General features: G+C 40.1%; 1 protein-coding gene across 7 annotated transcripts in view; it reads left to right on the top strand.

The window, feature by feature from the left end:
- LOC108433502 (RNA binding protein fox-1 homolog 3-like) overlaps positions 1-21,543 on the top strand; it is a 387,157-nt gene that overhangs the window by 329,724 nt on the left and 35,890 nt on the right. For all 7 annotated transcript variants that reach the window (XM_037539782.1, XM_037539797.1, XM_017708120.2 and 4 more), the window contains 5 exons: positions 5,579-5,671; positions 6,442-6,502; positions 6,899-6,952; positions 19,851-19,983; positions 20,968-21,007. In XM_037539782.1, the coding sequence (XP_037395679.1) occupies positions 5,579-5,671; positions 6,442-6,502; positions 6,899-6,952; positions 19,851-19,983; positions 20,968-21,007 (381 nt within the window). The remainder of the gene's footprint in view (positions 1-5,578; positions 5,672-6,441; positions 6,503-6,898; positions 6,953-19,850; positions 19,984-20,967; positions 21,008-21,543) is intronic.

Here is a 21,543-nt window from a genome sequence, read left to right as displayed (position 1 = left end):
GCTGAGTATATGGGTTGCGCCCATGAAAAATTTGCCAAATCTTCTCTGCCATTGCCAAACAGCTTGTTTTGCTGTTGCTGTTGACACTTGTTTTGAGCTTCTGGTAACTGATTGGCAGCACCTGTGAGCATGGGCCCTGCTACAGTGGTCAGTAGATATCTGCTCCAAGAATTGGCATGCCACGTTTGACTGATCTGGATAGGGCCCGTGCAATAGGGCAACTTCAAGCTGGTGTTCCGCAAAACCAAGTTGCAGAATTATTTGGAGTGAGCTCTAGTACCATCTCCAAATTGAAGGCCAAGTTCCATATAACAGGGGATGTCAGAGACAGGCCGCAAAGTGGGCGTCCAAGAAGACGACCCCCCAAGAAGATTGTTTCCTCACCCTGTCAGTACTTGGGTACCGTGGGCTGTCTTCTACAGATTTGCAGTCAAGGTTTGCAGGATGATATGGCCGACGGCTCTCTACCCAGAACAGACTGCGCGCAGACAATCTCCGGTCTCATTGGGCTGCCAGGAGGTCTGCCATGACTGCTTTTCACCGTCTCATTTGTGCTGGTGTCGGCAACACGTGCACTGGAACCTGAACGTGTGGAGGAACGCAATGAGTCCAGATTCTGCCTACGGCAGTTGGATCATAGGGTCAAAGTTTGGAGAAGACGCAGAGAACACTATGCTGATTGCTGCACTGATAGAGTAACATCTTTTGGTGGAGGCAGTGTGGCATCTCCCTCACTGGAAAAATGAGGCTTGTCATCATTGGAGGCAATCTCAAAGCAGAGAGGTATCAAGATGAAATTCTGCAACCAGTGGCAATCCCACATCTCCACAGTCTGGAACCAAACTCTATTCTCCAAGATGACAACGCCCCCACAGAGCAAGGTTTATCATAGACTACCTCCAGAATTTGGGAGTGGAACAGATGGAATGGCCTGCCAGCAGTCCTGACCTCAACCCTGTTAAACACTTGTGGGATCAGCTTGGGCGTGCTGTTTGTGTCAGAGTGACCAACACAACCACATTGGCTGACTTGCGACAAATGCTGGTTGAAGAATGGGATGCCATCCCACAGCAGTGTGTGACCAGGCTGGTGACCAGCATGAGGAGGAGGTGCCAGGCTGTTGTGACTGTGTATGGTTCTTCCACACACTACTGAGGCTCCTGTTTGTTAAATGAATAAATTGTCAATGGCAGAATAAGCTGTTTGGCATTAGCAGAGAGGATTTGGCAAATTTTTCATGGGTGCAACCCGCATACTCAGCTCTACTGCTCATCCCACAAATGTATGTTCCTTACAAATGTGGCACCACTTAAAAGCGAAATTAACAGACTTTCCAACGGTATAGGATTTATTGCCAAGAAGCATTGTTACAACAAAGTAATAATCTACCAAACACAAATTTCCTTACTTTTTGTCCTAGGTTTATATCATTTCTTCCCATTGTTGCAAAATGTTGCCTCAAGGCAACATACACCAAAAGCCCCCTGCACACATTATTATTGACGTAATTTAATAATCAGGTCTACAAAGCAAAAAAAGTTATTTTTTTTTATTGCTTGCATGCAGTAGAGGGTTAACTTGTTGATATGAAGCAATATGGTACCTCATATGTGTTTTTGGTAACATTTACACAAAATCCGGTGTAGAATCAAACAAAAGTTGTATTTGTGTCAAGAGGGAAAATATGATAAGCATCACTCCTTTAGTAGCTGCTTGCATAAATATGTAAGTGTTTGCTTCTTAACTAGCTTATCATCACTGTTGCGACAAAAGCTCTTTTAATACAAAATTAATATGAATGTATAAATAATATGACTTAATATGAAAACAGTGGGGCAACATTTCATGATGAATACACCAGCAGAAATGGCCCCAAATTACTGTGAATAAATAATTTCTCCATTCATTTCTGTTAAAAGTTAAGAATTTCTTTTTGCTTCTCCTGTAAAGTCTCCTGTTAACAGTTTTGAGATACAAGGTTTTACTTCCACAGTGATTTATCTCACAGTAAACTATAATCTCTTAATCTAAACATAGCAATGAACACAGAGTCCCAGTTTACATTCTGATGCACGTTTGGTCATTTAATAGTGCTTGGCAGTTCATCTTCATCTGGAAGAGTAAATAATTCACTGAATTGTGAGTGGCTTCAGCTGCAAGTGTCATCAAATGCAGTGGGTTCATCAGTAGGACTAATACTACTTATAGGAGCTTTACCTGCTTTTGAAAGCTGTTAACCTGGAAAAACAAAAAGTCTAATCCATTTTGTACTTGAGTAAATTTGACAAAGCAAGTTTTTATCATTTTGCTGTTCTGTTTGCATTTACCATAAATTTCACACTCACTGACCGCAAGTTATCCTCCCGGACATATAGCCAGCCTTTATGTTTACAAACATTCTCATTTGATGTATTTGCTCATTTTTAAAGCTCAGAGCTCTGAGCTGAAGCCTCATCTCCATTTACTTTGATAAATTTGTCGCTGTTACTACTCTTTCTTGCTAGTCTCTCTCTCCTTCCTGCATTTACAGAGTGACAAAACAAAATAGCACATCAGAATTGACAGGAAAGTTCAGTGTGTTAAAAATAATATGCCCTTTGAGACTCTGTAATTCTGAATATGCTAAATACATTAAATATGCTAAAGCTGGCATGATGGACAGGATGTGTGTGAATTAGGAAGGGGAGAGAGGAAGATTTTTTTTAATCAAGCATAATGTCCTACTAGCAACTTTAATGCAACGTTACTGTTAGCATGTTTTGTTATTTGTATAACGAAACATTCACACAGCACATAAGCAAGAGTCCCTGTCCCTCCTGTCCACACTGTTAATGTGAAAGTGTAGTAATAATTTTCTGATTGGGTGTCAGGATGGTGTCAAAATGCTTATGTTGGGCCTTGGTTCAAAATGTTTAAGAACTCCTGACCTAGTACTTTAGAGTTTGTACTACATATTTACCTGATTAATAACATGAACTGTAAAATAAAGCATTACCAGATGAAGTGTTCTTGATATTAATGTGTGTGAATGTAGATATTGAGCCATTTCTGTTGATCCATTCATCCTGAAGTGTTCACACAATGTAAATGAAGACTGGAAAATACTGTAAAACATATAGACAGCAGTTTTATCTTGGTTCATCACTGTAAATACAACTGAATGTTTATCTATTTTTGAGGGCATTGATTTGGGGAGTCCAGTCTCTCTCTCTCTCTCTCTCTCTCTCTCTCTCTCTCTCTCTCTCTCTCTCTCTCTCTCTCTCTCTCTCTCTCTCTCTCTCTCTCTCTCTGTGTGTGTAGGATTCTCCAGTCATTCTATCAGTCCCCCCACAGCTAGACAAGATTAAGCACTGGATAAATCTGCCTCCTCCTCTGCAACAAGCATTTATTGTTTGTGCCCTACAAAGCCCATTACCCATGATGCCTTGCTCCCCTCGCCACCAGCGTGGCGGTATAATGAACCTAGCGGGCCATTAATAAACAATCTATTTCCTATGACGCTTCGGCAATTTGCATTCAATATGTTTGTCTCCTTTGAAAAATAGCGACTCCTTTCCCCCTCCGTGTAAGCTAATTATTTGTGCATGATAAGAAAAAAAGTGAGAAAGGAGCAGGGAAAAAAAAGATAGGGAGGCCAGGCATAGCAGTGAGAAATGTCCAAAGGATTAATTTTGCCCTCAATGCCTTTTCTGAATTTATTTCTTTATCTTTTCTTTCGCTCTCTTGCTCTGCCTGCCAACCCCCCCCCCCCTCTCACTCTCTCTCTCTCTCTCTCTCTCTCTCCCCCTCAGGAAAGTTAAGCCCTTATTTATGTCAAAACACAAGGCCCTGAGACTCTGGTCGAGTTGTTTATTCCTTATGTGTTATGATGTATAGCTGCATTATCAATCTTCTATTGCCATACTTTCTGCCTACGAAGTCAAAGAAGCCTTAGATTTTCTTATATGATGAAAAGTTTGAATCTCTCATTCTCATTTTTTCTGGCTTGCTATGTCAAAAATGTTGTCCCTTTTTCACTATTGCTTAAATGTGTACAACACTATTATCACTATCACTATCCTCTACACTGAAGCACTATACAGAGCTCTACTACAGGGAACATAAATGGTCGCCTATTCACTGTCCCTTAAATCAGGAACGCTATATAAAATCACTGTTCCCTAAATCAGGAACACTATATAGACCACCATTGTAGGCAACAGTTGTCCCTTAATTACTGTTCCCTACCCTGGGAAATCACAAATATTTTATAGAACACAATTATAAGGAACAGAAAGTGCCCCTTAATCACTTTTCCTTGCATTTGGGAAGTAAAGAGACATATATAAAACCCTATTGACTACATTGGAACACTGTATAGAGCACTTTTACCAGGAATAGAATGATGGCCTAAGTGTTCACTGCATTGAAAAATGAAAAGCTTTATATAACATATATAAAAACAACAGAAATAGACCCATGATCACTATTTCCTAAATCATGAGCACTATATAGTGCACTATTGGAGAACAGAAATTGTTATTCTGTACATTGGAGCACTGTACAAAACTCTTTTACAAGGAACAGGAATGAGTCACTAATCAATTTATCCTAAACCAGGAGCACTATTTGGCGCACTATTATAGGGAACAGAGATGGTCCTCTAATCTCTTTTCCCGACTTTAGAAAATCAGTACCACTTTATCGCTATCCTTTACACTGGAGCGCTATACAGAGCTCTATTACAAGGAACATAAATGTTCCCCTTTTCACTGTTCCTTAAATCAGGGGCATTACATAGAATCACTATTCCCTAAATCAGGAGCACTACATAGAATCACTATTCCCTAAATCAGGAGCACTACATAGAATCACTATTCCCTAAATCAGGAGCATTATATAGAGCGCCATTGTAGACAATCATTGTTGACCGTCGCCATGTTTTGAGAATGATCTCACTGTATAATGTTAAAGATCTCATAGTGTTTCGGGATTGATCTCTCCATGTTTTGGCAATGATCTCAAAAGTGTTTTTGTTATGATCTCATCATGGTTTGATAGTTTGATGTTTTATTAACTACATCACCATGTTTCATTGTTCCGTTGTATTTTGTTTTGATAATGACTTCACTGTGGTTCGGTAGTGATGAATTTGCCATATTTTGGTAATGGCATCATCATGTTTTAGTAATGTAGTAACCACACTATATCTCAGTAAGGACCTCACCATGTTTCGGCAATGGCCTCACTGTGTTTCAGTTATGACTTTGCCATGTTTCCATATTGACCTCAGCATTTCAATAATGACTTTACTATGTTTCAGTTATGACCTTACCATGTTTCAGTAATGATCTGATGGGTAATGGTCCCACCATATTTTGGTAACAACCTCACCATATTTCAGTGGTGATCTCACCATGTTTCGGTAAAGGCTCTCCTCGCTTAACTGCCTTTAATAACGCCAGTTCCTTCCTGCTGCTTTCTACTTGCTGTTCACCATGCTGTGCTCCCTCTTCTCTTATCTTTTCCCTCTATGTAAATAACCATTCCCTTCATTTCTTTTGTATTTCTCTCTTTCCTTAACTGCATTCACCTTCAGGGCTTTGGGTTTGTAACTTTTGAAACAAGCACAGATGCAGATCGAGCGCGGGAGAAACTAAATGGTACTATCGTAGAGGGACGCAAGATTGAGGTGCTTTTCAATTTTTCTTTACTCTTCTCCTTCTCTCTCTTTTCCGCTCTCCATTGCTTGCTGCTGTTGTTTCCTGCACGCTCTTAAGTGTGTATGTGGGTGCGCACATACATTTGTATGACAAAGGCATCCTGAATGCCATTGATCGGAGTGGTTTGTTACTTCATATCCCCAAAAGAAAGACAAGAAGTTTGGGATGTATCCTTGTCGCTCATTGGAGAATGCTTGCATGGATTCAGCCAGAAACCCTGAGTATGACTGATCTCAGTTTACATCATTTTATTATCATTTTTGTCATCAGTGTCATTTTTTTTAGTTATGACTTGGCATGCAACACAACCATTAGACAGCTAGAGAGTTATTAAAATACTTTGCTCTCTTATTTTATGCCAGAAATCAGTACCAGCGCTGCTATTTTCAGTTTGAATGGATTTATCATTTTATTTATTTTATATTGTATGGTGCTATACACATACTGCCTCTCCTCTATAATTGCAGTTGCTCAGTGTGTGTCATTAGGCCCAGAGTGGGTCAAATGAAGCTCAATAAAACCAGGAGGGGAAGCAGAGTGTTCTTCATTTCAGTGCCGACGAACACGCATGTTGTGCTTGCACAGAGATTATACACCATTTAATACAGTATGTGCTTGTGCTGTTATCTTGGTAATCACAGAGTGGTGATTCAGTAGTATCTCTTTCTCATTCTTTCTTCCCTTTTGCTTTCTCTTTCTCCTTCTCTCTCTGTCTTTTCTGTGTTTTTCTGTGAAACAGGTGAATAACGCCACAGCAAGAGTGATGACAAACAAAAAGACAGCTAACCCATACACAAACGGTATGGGCTTCTTCATTCATGCCAGTTAAAGAGCAGAAATCATTCTTTATCAGTTAAAGTTATTGAAAGTAAGATTGTACTTTTAGGGCTGATTGCACTCTGTCTAACCCAGTATAACCGTTATCTCAGTATTACTGTGAAACTTATCCATGGCCGTGTTCATCAAGGGCAACAAACATGAAACATTTTAATGCATAGCATTAAATCACAATAGATTCTATTCTGATTACTACAGTTTCAGGAGTAATTCATTCTAAAATGAAAATGCCAATTTTATTATAATAAATTGCATCATGCTAATTGGTAGAATCTGGCTTCCATTAATTTTTGAGATATTCCGTTGATTTCCCAGTGTGCTCTTGTGTTTAATTTCTTATCTGTTTTTGTGGCTTGCAGGCTGGAAGCTGAATCCCGTGGTGGGAGCTGTTTATGCCCCTGAACTCTACGCAGGTGAGGAATGTCTCTCTGTAGTATGCACTCCTACCTTGAACTTCCCCTCAGTGTCAATTTTATAAGCTCCAACTACCTTACAGGTCCACAATACAGGTGTACTACTATGTAACGTTAGCACATTTGATGCAAATGTCTCAGGTACTGTGGTCTTGCTGGGGGTCATTGCAAGATTTAGAGTGATCTTTCACCCAGAAATATTCAGGCAATGGTGTTTCTGTGGTCAGGAAGTTAACCCTCCACGAATGCACTCATGCATCAAAATTGGTGTTTCTGTATAGGTTCCTCTACCTTTATAATAATACATCACAGAAATATGGTTCAAGCATTTTCTGAATCTGTAGTGTCCACCCTTTCGATTCAACCTTAAAACAAGATCGTACATGCCTCATGTCTGGAGTTATGAGGCTATGAATAGGAGCTGAGATACAGGTCATCTGCTTTTCACTGTGTAATTGGTGGATTTGTGTGTCCATCTACATTTGTGTGAAACCGACCAATGGACACTCAGAAAATCACTAAGCACATCCGAAACCCTTCATTCTTTATTCAGCCCACAATGGAGACACATATGAAATGGTGTGTTTACAGCCGCTGAAGTTGCTGCAGTAGTCTTTAAGGGTGAGTTTAAGAAGAAATGAAAAATCTAGAAAATGCCATCAGACCCAGAGGGTTTATTACAAGCCACATTAGAAAATATTAGATATGAAATGATCCACTTGCATAAGGAAAGAAAAAGATCAATGGAAAATAAGAGAAAAAAAACAGGAATTTTCAAAACTTGAGGTCAAAAAGTGATCAAATGATACAGACAAAATGGGGCTAATAACAATCATGCAACCCTGGAAGACCACCAGAACCGTCACTGTCAGATAAACAGCACTTAAGGCTGTCATCTTTGAGCGAGAGAAGAAGATCTAGCTCCACAGAGACAAAATAGGAGAACATTGTCAAATCAACCAATGAAGCTGCTGACATTGTCAGAACAATGGACTGACTGCCAGACCAGACCAGACCCCAACATTATTGAATTTGTTTGGAATTACTTGAATGGTGAGGCAGAAAATGCAACCATTGTCTAGAACTGAACTTTGGAGGCGTGTAAAAAGAATATCCCTGCAGAAAAAACTGACTAACTTTACATTTATAAGGTGGATCAACAAGATCTAATAGAGTGGACAGTGAGTGCTTAAAAACTCCAGTAACACTGCTGTGTCTGAGCCACTCGTTCCATCGCAACACACACTAACACACCACATAACGTCAATCTCTCTGCAGTGCTGAGAATGATCCATCACCCAAATAGTACCTGCTCTGTGGTGGTCTTGTGTCCTGATCATTGATGCCACATACTGCATCTATATGGTAAAATGAGGTGATAAAATGGACAATGAGATACAGTACATGAGCACAATGCAGCTCACATTGTCCTGTGCTCACAAATGTACATATATACAAGTGTTTATATGCCGTGCGTATAATATCCAAAAGCACAGTAGTACAGGATGCAGGCACTTACACATGAATAGAGTGATAGACTGGGACTGGATGTAGTGTGTGTGATAAGGGCCTATGGTTGCAGGTTGTAGGCTGGTCTGTGTTGGTGTGATTTGATCTAACTCACATGCTGGACACTCGTGGTTCACTCGGGCTTCACCCTTCCCCTCCAGCTAAGCTGGAAAAAATCACAACCGCAGAATACAGCAGAGATGTATGTGTGGAGCAGCTCTGTTATCAGCGGGTGGAGTGCGCTATAGCGTGGCGGGATTTGCAGAGTGCAGCAGATTGACTTTTACAGGAGGAACTGCAGTCTATCTCTCTCTACTCTTTCACTGTCTCTCTCCCATCCTTCTTTATACTCTCTCTCCTCTTTCTTTCTCTCATTCCTCTTTCTTGCTGTCTCTCTGTATTCTTCCTCTCTGCCCATTTTCTCTCTCTCTCTCTCTCTCTCTCCTTTTTTTCTTTTTCACTATGTCTACTCTCTCACTGTGTTTCTCTCTGTCTTACTGCCTCAGATTCATATATATATATATATATATATATATATATATATATATATATATATGTTCGTGTGTGTGTGTGTTGTACGTGTTTAGATGAGGAGTGTGAGGGTGCGGTATTTCATTTGGAAGAAGTGCTGAGCACATTGAAGCTTTAACTGCTTCCCTTTCTGCTCATTAGGCTAAAATCTGTTCATTCCACGGACAGTTTTACAGCCCAACTCTAAATAACAACCTGACTCAAACCCACCATCCATCACTTTAATACCAGCACCACACACACACACTAGAACTGCTACACACACTACACACAGACGCTCTATACATACACACACGCTAGATACACACACTACACACACAATACACACCTACAACACATACAAACTACAGACACACATATCCTGCACACACACATACACACAAAACACACTATACAAGAACCCCCCACACACACTACACACTAAAAACACACACAAATACACTTTATACACACACATATATCCTACATACACACACAAACACTATACACACACTACACACAGCAGACACAAACACCACACTCTATACACACCCACACTACTTACAAATACTACATACACACGCATACACACATTACCTACACCAGACACCTACAAACATACACACTACACACACACACACTAGGTACATACACACCACACACTATATACACATCATCATCACATTTCTTTCCTTCTGCACTCCCCGCCACACTCATATACAAACACACACAACTGCACACACACACACAGTCATATTCACTGATACTCTCACTTCTATTCTTCCATGTGTGCAGATACACATCTGTAAAAAGTGTTTGTTTTTTATTATAATTGTTTATGTTGCTGTAAGATAACATATATTATATATTAAGGCTTATTATTCAGTAACTCCAGTGACTTCAGTGCAAAGTGGTAGAGCTCTTCTTAGGTTATAGAAGTATGTAATAAATCTTTGGTTTTGCCAGTGGACCCTGGCCATTTAAGGGGTTAAACCTGTTTATATCACCAGAGAAGTTACAATCTGTGGGTGTGCATGTGCTCCATACATTGAAATATTTTGGTCTGCAGAATGTGTTTTCTCATGTCTTTTCTTGTTCAAAAATGTTTTGGCTTTGTTAGTTCAATGAAATGCAACAAACAGCTTTATTAATAAAGAAGAGTAAATGGTCACGTCAAATGGCCACGTTTGAGTCTGTCTTAATGACTTAATCCACCCCCTAACAAGTGCATCCTGCTTCTTTTTAAGCAAAAACGTGGTGCACCACATGCTTACAAAGGCACCGAATACCTGGCTCATGCTAAGTGGTGCCTATAAGCTTCCATTATTTGTTAGCTACATTAGCCTTCAGTACAAAACTAAAGAAGCAAAGTTTAGACACCAAACATATCTTTTCTGATCAACTATATTTTGTGCAAAATTGTGTAGATATTTTCAGTATTCAGATACATGCGTATCTTTGTTTTTACATTCATGTTGTAGTATTGTCACATAGTGCCTCAAATCCACAGATCATTACACACTTATTCAGAAACCCACACCATGTCAGAATGATGCGCGTACACTAACGCATGCATAATTACACACACACACACACACACACACACATACACACCATCTCTTTCACAGCATCTCATAAATCACAGAAAGCATTTTCCCGCGGTGCAGGCGGGGGGCTCTCTGCTGCTATGATTCATTGGCTGCTAATTTTTCAGCCCCTCTTGACACGGAGGCACAGTTTTGCCAAGCCTAAACGGCAGCATATGCTAGCCAGCTGGGCCCAGGGAGACACGTTCTTTAATCCAAACCACCAAACAACAACCACCAGACTACAGAAATTACTGAGGCTTAAAGGAGAGCAAGGAAAGAAACAGATACACTTTCAGACAATGTGTGACTTAACCCTTAGAAGGGTCAAATTATTAAAGTCATTTTTCTATCCATTTCATTTAAATTACGTAGTTATTTATTATTCATAACTGATTACATTGTTATATAGTTAATGACTTGGCTACATAATTTTATTATATTTATTTATTTACATTTCTTCTCACTTCTTCCAGATTGTTCTGTTTTCATAAGATGACCAATGACTTTTCTGTGGTCTCTTTGTGTTTACTTTCTTTTCCTCTCTTTTTTGTCTTCTCATTCGTATCATCTTCTCTGTTCTCCTTTTTCTCCTCTCTTTTCTTCTTCTTCACTCTTCTTTTCTATTTTTTTCATCCTCTCATTTTTCTTCTTCACTCTGCCTTTTTCTTATCTTCTTGTTTTTTTCTCTCTTGTTTCTTCTTTTTTCTTCTCTTTTCTTTTCTTTTCTCTCTACTTTTCTTGTTCCTTCTCTTCTCCTCTTTTCTTCTTTTCTCTTCTTGTTTCTTTTCTTCTCCACTTCTTTTCTCTTCTCTTATCCACTTCTGTTTCTTCTCTACTCTTGTCTTCTTCTTCTGTTCTCTTCTTCTTTCTTGTAATTGGATTGGCCTGTCGATATACTGTATTCCTGGATCATTAATGTGACATAATGTAACACCTTGATTAATCAAAATACCACCAGAAATGCTTATCTGGAGGAGTGGTTGCTCACAGCACACAGTAAAAACATAGTATAAACACATTGGTTTGAGGGCTCATTTGCATATCACAATTTTGTGACAAACATTGCAAAGGCTAAAATTATGATACTCATTAACAAGCAATATATTTTACAGCACTGCATGTGTCTTTGTTCTGAACTGCCTGACTGTGACATTAAGGAGGGGGTGTGAAAGTCTCTTGGCTGCACCAGCGGGGGTTTTCACGGCGCCACAACAGCCTTCTTCTTCTGCTGCTGTCTGCAACATAACCCTCCCCAGGAGCTCTGTGAGTAGAAAGGGGAGCAGATACAGGAACAGAGAGGGAGCTGGGCACGCTCGCTGTGATTGGGTTCCCTGTCTGTGGAGGGAAATGAAGTAATGCTCCAAAATGAGCTCCCTGAGAGTGGGGCATCTCCAGTTTTCTCTTCAGTACTGTGTGTGGCTTCTTTATCAGATTGCAAGTCATCCACTAAGGCTGTCTCAGGAAGTGTTTGTGTGTGTGTGTGTGTGTGTGTGTGTGTATGCACGTGTGCACGCGCATATAAGGCAGAGTAACTGTATTTTTGGGTTGTTTTATACAATTTGAAAATGCCAGCTGCTCTTTACATGGTATGAAGCTTCATAATGACCAGCCTAACATAAGTAGCTAATAATATCTCCTTGCATTATCTTTTGGAATCCTGCAGGGACAACACCAACCCCACTGCACATGTTTTATTAAAATGATGGCCAGAAGCTGATCGTTTGTCATAGAAAGATGTTGTAAAATGCTTTAGATTCACAAGGCTTCGGCAAAAAAGACAAATGTGAAATGGTTTCTTGATTTGTGGTGAACATTTCAATGGTCTAATGAAAATTAGGCAACATATGCTCATTAAAATCGCATACATTTTTCGTGGGTTTGCTTACTTGCATGAGCTAATGACATCTTACTTTTCACATAATCAGTGTCATTGCTTTGGGGGGAGGGGGTATGGGGGGTGTAAGTGACGCAAGAGAACTCGCTTTGCTTTTTTGCAGTCTCTTCCCACGTTATTTTGAAATCGAAAAACCAAAATTTATTTCACTGACACGGTAACAGAATAACACAACGCATCATTTTCAAGCCATCATTCAATGAGTTTTAAGTCATCTATCTAACAATTGCTAAATGTGAAACAGTGCTGCTAACAGAGAGGACCTGCTTAGCATTAGCTAGCATTGTAACAGCTCCCCTCACCACAGAACGCGTTTGATGTTAACAAAGTTAGATGATAATCATTCAAATTGGAGGAAGTGACATCAAACAACGGGTGTTGAATGGGCAGAAAGGTGAAATTAAACCTATATGATTAAATTATGGTTAGCTTAGCAAGCAGACCCACACAGTACCACATATTACAGTACAGGCTTGGTTCTGGCTAACTGGTGTTGTTCTGAAACAAGTGGCATTTTCGCTAAGTTTACAGTAGCTTTATTAACTGACCAAATGTGCCACACATCGCAGCACAAGTTTGGTTCCAGCTTGTTGATGCTAAAATGAAACTGAACATGTTACATACTGTGTGTAGTGTAGCCGTTACTGACTTTCATATTTAGTTTTTCTTGGTTCTGATTGTTTCTTTTTTCTACAGTATCAGTGCCACCTATCAGTGAGATGCCATGCCACCAATCAGTGAGCCCCTCTAACTTGTAATAAAGTAGAATGTGGTTATTTAGCTGTTGAGTGGTTGAATAGAAGTTTGGCATGTCATAATTTTGGAATACTATCAATCTTTTTAAATACTGAAGTAAACCTTATAACCATTATACTACCCGACCCTAGACAGCTGTCTGCGGTTCAGGACCATGGACAGCACTGTGTGATTTAGAATCATGAGCAGCTATCTGTGATTCAGCACCACGGACAGCAATTGGGTTAGCTAATGAAATGTCTTATTCACATAATTCTGAAAGGAAGCGCTTCAGTTCAAAAAGTGTCAATTGTCAGAATGATGTGAAGCATTTCGACATGGTGTACAGTTAAGACACAGTTGCATGCTCTCCCTCTCCATGTTTAAAATAAATAATAATCATTGATGATCCTCTCTGGTCCTCACCCAGACGAGAGCAGAGAAAATGAAAGCAATGAGAGAGACTTCTAGCTCATCTAGCTGCGTTAATTGCACCCAGATCCTGTCTGAGCACCCTTAACACTTAAACAAGCCCTTGTGTTGTCGCTATGTGTATATGTGTCTGCTTGAAGTAGATAATTAAGCACTAGCTGTTGATTAGATGAGGTTGTTCTTATCCTCGGATTAGATGCGCAGTACATCGTGATTCAAAGAGCAAGCATCAAAGAGATGGGGTAGGATCCCCACTGGCTGCTTCAGAGGCTCCAAGCTTTTCCGGGCAGGGAAAACCAGAGAGCAGTGGAGTGTTGTGTTCCAGCGAGAGGGAAAACACATGCTCTGGCTCTGACACATGTGATGGATGAGGTAGCAATGTAGTACGGCCCTGCTCTTTGCCCTCCAACACACCTCCCGGATTTTTCTATCTGTTTCCACGGAAGCTTCCGGACTGTGGAGGCTTCAGGGTGTCATATCTGTGCTCAAAGACTGTTTCATTTATTTATTTATTTATTTTCCTGCTTTGGTGGCTTTTGCTGCCTTTCACATGTTTCCTTGGCTCAGTGTGTCAGTAGAGTTTTGATTTATGGGTTATTATTGAGGCAGCGCACCCTATCACCAAATCAGTACCAATACGCAGTCACATACATCACACACCTTACGGTGCGTAGCAGACAGACATGCAAGCAGCAGAGGGCTGAGTTCAGGAAACTGCTGGGAGGAGGAATCTATCATTGATGCTGCCATAGTTTCACTGCTGTTCTAGAGGTCTGTTCTACCATTCTACTGTAATTCTGTATTTCTTTAATGCAATTCTGATGGCATTCTGGAATTCTGTTCTGAACTTTTGATGCAGCTCCTAAGTTCTGAAGAAGTTCTGGGGATCTGATGCAGGTCTGGGTTTCTGTTCTTGAATTCTGATGCAATTAGCTGATTTAGCTGCATTTCTAGATTTAAATTCTTGAGTAATTCTGTAATTCTGTTCTTGGGTTCTGCTGTAGTTCTGGAGTTATGTTCTGCAGATTTGGAATTGTATGCACTCGGGATGTAGTTCTAGAGTCCTGATGTAGTTCTGGAGTTCTGACTCAATTCCATAATCCTGTGATTAAATTTGAATTCATATGTATTTTGTTCTGAAGTTCCGAAGCAGTTCTGGATTTCTGGAGTTCAGATGCAGTTCTGGAATTTTCTTTTTGAAGTTCTGGAATTCTGATGCAGGTGATGTTTCTGCTACGTCTCTGTTTCAGTTCTTGGGTTCTTCTGCAGTGGTTTTGGCTTATACCATAGTTCTGGAATTATATCCTGCAGTTTTGGAGTTTTATGCACTGATGGTCTGTGTAGTTCTAATGCAGTTAAAAGGTTCTGAGGCATTTCTGGAATTCTGATGCGGTAGAGCTAGAACTGTGCTTTTGTGTTATGATTGGACAGTAGTGATGCTGCACCATTCTTGACTGTATTGTCTATCAGTAACAGGGCAGAGGTGAAGCTGAAGGTCAGTGGGGTAAGATGTGGTGGGGTGCAGCTAAATCAGGAATTGTCATTTCTGGATCAGCCCTAAAGTCTGAAGGAGGCAGAGCAGAGAGAGAGAGGGACTGAGAAAGATGAAAAGACTAAAAAAAAACATGAGAAAGAATGAGACAGATAAAAGGAAGAAAGACCAAGTTGAAAAAAGAAAGAGACAGAGATGGAGAGAGAGTAGTTCAGAAAGAAAGATGAAAGAGAGAAGTTAGGCAAGGGTAGAGAGAGAGAGAGAGAGAGAGAGAGAGAGAGAGGTGGGTGTTTTCCCCATGATAAGCTGCAGTATGTAGCATGTATTACAGTGTCTCTAATAGAGCCCAGTGCTGAAGGCAGAAGGCATTAAACTCTCTCTCACTACAGACCTGATCATTCATCTCTGTTGGCAGCTTTATGGGTTCAGGTGGCTAACACATACTTCACTTACACCTGCTCAACCTAAACTAGTTTAGATCTTAGATCTCAGAACCAAACACCAGTTTGTCAAGCTCAAGACTTGTGATTATCAAACATTTCACAGGATGGCTGTGTTAATACTGTTAAACTGTCCACTTGAAAAATGTATGTATTTTATATTTTATGCTGTGTTTATTTGTCCAGCTACTTAGGATACCCTGGAACTGGTGGGATAAAACACTGTTAAGTGTTTGTAAAACAGCTGTGATTCCTACATGGTTCACCAAATTCAGCTGCCAACACTTCATCAGTTATTTCAAAGGTTTCATTTGAAATCCAACTTGAGTAACCAAAATAAATTCAGTAGCCAAATTGAAATGGTTTGGATGTTGTACAGAATGTTGCTGTCATATTAAAATCTTGTAACCTTTCTTTTTACATTGTGCCAACATTGCACGAGAGATGGACCAATAGAAATAGCTCTGTATTAACTGGAATAAAATCTGGGGTCCCATTTTCTTTGGATAGCCCTCTACAGATGGTCAGATCAATAGTGACTCTTCCTGGTGATTCTCAACAGCATTAGGTTTACGACCAGAGTTAGCATTAGGATTAGGTTTTTAGTCAAGATGAAGGTTACGGATAGACTGAACATTAAGTCAGAGGTATATTTCAAATAATAACTAACACCAAACATGCTGTCAAAAATCCACTTAAAAGAACTTGGTGTACATATTTCTTAAGCTCAGTAGTGCTCACAGTTGTATGCCATGTAATGCCATGTTCTATTTCTCCCATTCTATCAAAAACATGACTTGAAAACACCAGAGGGTCTTCAATAAATAGGGGTAAATGGAGTTAAATGGCTAAAAAACAAAAATTAAACTTGTTTTCAACCATTTGTGTTGGGCTTTCCTTTCATTTTGGAGAGTAGAGGAATGCATTCCTTTAACAAATCTAAGAAAACTTAATAGTGTCTTTCTGTTTTTCTACAGCAAGCATGTATTGGGTAGTAGGACGCGAGCATTACTGCTAATGAGTGTTGATTGGTTGGCGAGCTGATCAACTCACTGGCTGAGTGAAGTAGTTCACTCTCACTGACGTCATAAACGTTGGACACTGCTAGTAATTCCTATAACTGGAGTTCAAACACACTACGAAAACAGTGTTTAAATACTGTTTCTTTATAGAAAATGATTAAGCATTTCCAAACCATGATTTCCAAACCAGCTCTGTAGCACCCCATTTGTTTTGGACTCACTCGGGAGCGTCCTCTGGTGCTTGAGGAACACAGAAGATGTTATTGAGTGGCAGTTCTCCTCAGTACACGTCCTCTGACCATGTGGACCAATCATAGTCAGGAGGAGGTCTCAGAACAGATGACAGGATTAGGAGTTCTGTTAAGCAGTCAGTGCACACCACACCATACCTGAAACCATTTAGGTGTTTTGCTTTGAATTGTTTATTTTATTTGAAATATACCATTAGCTTTAGTTTCAATGTTAAAGGTTACATTAGGATACATTTGAGATAAGATGCCTGGACAAAGCATTGCGAGTTCTGATGTAGTTGGTGTAGTGTAGTGGTTAACACCTCTGCCTTCTATGCTGCAGACTGGGGTTCCCCCACCAGGGCAAGCACCCTACAGTAAGAGTCCTTGGGCAAGACTCCTAACACTACCTTGGCCAATGTGACCAAATTGTAAGTCGCTCTGGATAAGAGCGTCAGCCCAATGCCATAAATGTAAAATGTAATGTAGTTCTGGTGCCATTTCAGCATCCTGTTAGGGAGTTTTAAAGCAGGTTTGGAGTTATGTTCAGGAGGTCTGTTGCAGTTCTGGAGGAGTTCTGATGATTTTCTGAAATCTGGATACCATTCCGGAACTAAATTCTGGACTTTTGAAGTGGTTTTAGAGTTCTGATGCAGTTTTGAAGCTCTGATGTCATCTGGGGAATCATGTTATGGAGTCCTGTTCTGGAGGTTCAGTGCAGTTCTGGAGCTCTGATGATGTTCTTTGATTATTTTATGGAATTCAAATGTGGCAGCATCAATAACTGTCTAACCATATAAGTTTTGTTGTGGTTATATTAACATACAGTTGTATGTAATAGCATGATGTTCCTGGTCAAGTCACATGTATGTGAAAATCTCTATAGGAGAACACAGTTTTGCAACTACTGTTTATTTTTGAAATTGAAATTATTTTATCATTGAAAAAAAATCTCAAATTGCAGCCATATTACATTATTCCATTATGTTAAACTGGGCAAATAATAGAAACTGTGTACTGAAATTTGCAGAAAAATGGCATATTTAAGTGTGTTCTTTGTAGAGGATGTTAACTTATTTTCACCTAGAATTTTCACATGGAATTTGACCAGGGGTGTTCAAACTTTTCCATACAACTGTACATTGCTTTCTTATAATTATTTTTTAGGTCTCACGCTTGTCTTACATCACAACATTACATTTTTTATCATCATTCAGTCCCCACAAAGACAGGAAAACATCATACACTCTCACATACACAAAAAGGGAGCCTCCTCCTGAGCCTCAGAGGCCTTTGTCCTCCCGCCCCTGTGCGGAGGTTTCAGTGCATCTCATCATCTCTCCCTCATGTTCAGCTGAACCTCAGGGCGCTGCTGTCTCACACACTTCAGAGAAGCACTTCACTTCTCAATGGAGCTAACAACAAGAAACTCATACAGAGGAAGATGCTCAGAGAGTGGGGCTGTGTCCCCATTTATCCTCATAGTGCCCTACTATGGGAGTGTTGGATGCAGTAAATAGGGCATGCTCTATGCTGCATACTGTGATGCTTCTTGGTAACTTATGGACAGAACTTCCTACGAAGTGCAAATAAACGATGCATTAAATGCTATTAACCTCCCCACACAATAGAAATGTGGGTATAAATGAAAGTGTAAAGCCACGTTCACATGCTGCTGTGTCTGATCAACTCATACCAACATAACATACACTAACACACTACCACCACAGTGTCACTGCAGTGCTGAGAATGATCCACCACCTAAATAATACCTGCTCTGTGGTGGTCATATGGGATGTCCTGACCACTGAACAGCAGGGTAAGGCAATAAATATATATGCAAAGAAACAGGTGGACTACAATGTGCAACCATGGAGCTACTTGTTCTTGTGTGGTAAATGCAGCTGATAAAATGGACAAAGAGTGTAGGTACAAGTCTGGGTAAATTAATGAAATGGCTGGTTGGAGTATAGTTTATAAAAGTCTGTGTAATGTGTTCTTGTATAACATATGCTATTTCTGATTACAATTTAGGGCTTGTTGAATATCAGGTTTCTGTTCTAAATGAAACAAATTCGACAATTGAACATAAGATCAGTTATACTTGCAGATTTATCTGGCACAGAGACTCATGAGGGGAGGTGTGCATAAGGCTGTTCCATAAAAAATGTGTTCCCTTCCCCCTCGTCCCTCTCATAGCTAATGTATTCTGTCATAAAGGGAGCACAAGAGCATCTTCTTTAACTCTTACAAGCCTACACCTAGTCTCTAGTGACCTGTGACCTCATTCCATCCCTTCTGCTTCATCCATTTTGTTCAGATATTTGTCTAACAAAATATAGGAATGTTATGTTACTGTCAGTATGTTTTGACAGTTTTACACTATCAACGCAAATGGTCTACATTTGATCTGAGTCACTGTAGAACACTGTAAACAGTAACTGTAACTCAGAAATTGCTGGCATTTTTCCTTTTCATAGTCCAAGTAATCAGACACATTGAATGATGTTGAGATCTTGAGTCTGGGGTGGTCAGTCCATTGTCCTGCAGCTTCTTTGTTCGATGTGCAACTTTTCTTTTTTTTTGTCTATTTCCCTTTTTACGTAATGGCTTCTTGACAGTTGCACATCCTTACAGACTCATAGCACTGTTTTTTCCCAGTGGAAGGACAGTGTGTCTGTGTATGTCTGTGTTTCAGAGCTGGAGTAAGAGTGGAGCTTGATTTTCTCCACTCTTTCAAGGTTGAAAGCTTAAAGTGCTGTTTATCTGACGTGGTCTACCAGGTCTTTGCATGGTTGTTAGGAGTCCCATTTTCTCTGTAGCTTTTAAATAATTTCTAAATACCTGTTTTAGAAACTCCAGCTTTTTCACTTATTTTGCTTTGATTTACCTCTTCCTTATGCAAGTGAATTATATTGTATTGAATGCTCTCAGAAGTATCTCCTGAAAAAGGAGCTTAAGTGTGGTTTGGCTGAAAAATGAATGACTTTCCTGACTTTTTCTAATATTAATTTCTTCTCTCTCCCTCCCTCTCTGTTTCTGCAGTAACAGGTTTTCCCTATCCCCCAGCTGGAGCTGCAGTAGCGTACAGAGGCGCTCAGCTCAGAGGGAGAGGACGAGCTGTTTACAACACCTTCCGCACAGCAGCACCACCACCACCCATACCAGCCTACGGAGCGTGAGTGTTTCATAAATAGGAATGGGAAAGAATATTAGGGACAGAAAGGAAAAAAAGAAAGATAGAGGAAAGCAAGAGAGAGAGAGAGAGTGATAAGGATGAGAGTTGGAGGAGTTGGAGCAGAGAGCACATAGGAGAGTAAAAAAGAGAGAGTTGTACATGTGAGTGAGAGACTCAAGTGTGCATTGTGCTCTATATTCTGTGTTGTAATCATGGCACAGATAAATAAACTAGCCCTAGTTGACACATTAGAGCCAACTTGCATAATATAGGAGCTATACTGTCTCTTACACACACACACACAGGTGCGCACACCATACATCTCTAAATCTCAGTGCTCCTCCTCTGCACCAAAGTGATTTGTCTTCACGTCACATGAGAGCATGACTGCAACCAAAACTCCTCTACTTTCTCATCCGTCCATCCTCTGTTCCTTTCTTTTTCCATCCCTCCTCTCATTTTACAACAGTCAGTACACTTCTTTTCTCCTTTTTTAACTAAATGTAAATGTGTTCTCCCAAAAATGTCTAGCAGGAAGAAAAGGAAGAGGTTTTTAATGTGTTTTGGATCAAATAGAATCAGAATCTCTCTCTCTCTCTCTCTCTCTCTCTCTCTCTCTCCCTGTCAGTTGAGTTCAGCAGTGCTCATATCTTATATTAATGCTGAAACAATTAGCAGTAAACTTAAATAGGGAATTTAGATATACAACAATTGAAAACAGTTTACGAATAACATTATTCTCCCTTTCTCTCTTCTCCCTCCCTTTTACATATCTGTGTGTGTGTGTATATACATTTTTTTTCCTCCCTCTCATGTTTCTTACTCACTTCTCCGTCTTGATTCAGTTCAGTTTAGTTCAGTTCCATTTACTTCAGTGTAGCTTAAATGCCAAGTACAGTGTTGTTAAAGCACTGAAGTTTGTCATTGAGCATACTTAGTCACAGTAATACAATAATCTCTCTTGTTCTTTCTCCCTCCTCACAGAGTGGTGTATCAGGATGGTTTCTACGGCGCTGAGATCTACGTGAGTAGTGTTGTGTTTCCCTGACAGAAATGGTAACGGAGAGAGAGAGAGAGCTAGAGAGAGAGTTTCTGTCCGGATGTCTGTGTCTCTGTGAGTGTAATATAACTCCAGGATTGCCCCGACTCCATTCTCCAAAAACCCAAAGCCCAGTCAATCTGCCCCCACCCCCCACCCTCACCACTAAGATACACCACAGCCAAACTCTAACCTCCCTCAGCTTACCCAGTTACACACACACACATAGGAATGAGGATGAGATCAGTGTCTGGCTCTGGTGTTAGTTCGTTCTCACCGCTCTCCACAGTCCTTTGCTTACTGGGCCACACAGGTATGAAATTAAAGCCCAGACCCATCTTGTACCGACAATTTAAGACCCGACCGACCAGGTTCGTGTGACACTGCTGTGTTTGAAATCTGAACCCGACCCAAACACACTCACGTTCAATTTACATACATTTTCATCAGCTTTCTTTTTATAAAACAGTATTTCATTCAGCAACCACCTTGGTGAAGAATGATAAAACATGGTTCAAATC

The sequence above is a fragment of the Pygocentrus nattereri genome, chromosome 1, assembly GCF_015220715.1.
Source record: "Pygocentrus nattereri isolate fPygNat1 chromosome 1, fPygNat1.pri, whole genome shotgun sequence".
Classification (NCBI taxonomy): Eukaryota; Metazoa; Chordata; class Actinopteri; order Characiformes; family Serrasalmidae; genus Pygocentrus; species Pygocentrus nattereri.
This window is presented reverse-complemented; position numbering and strand designations above follow the sequence as displayed.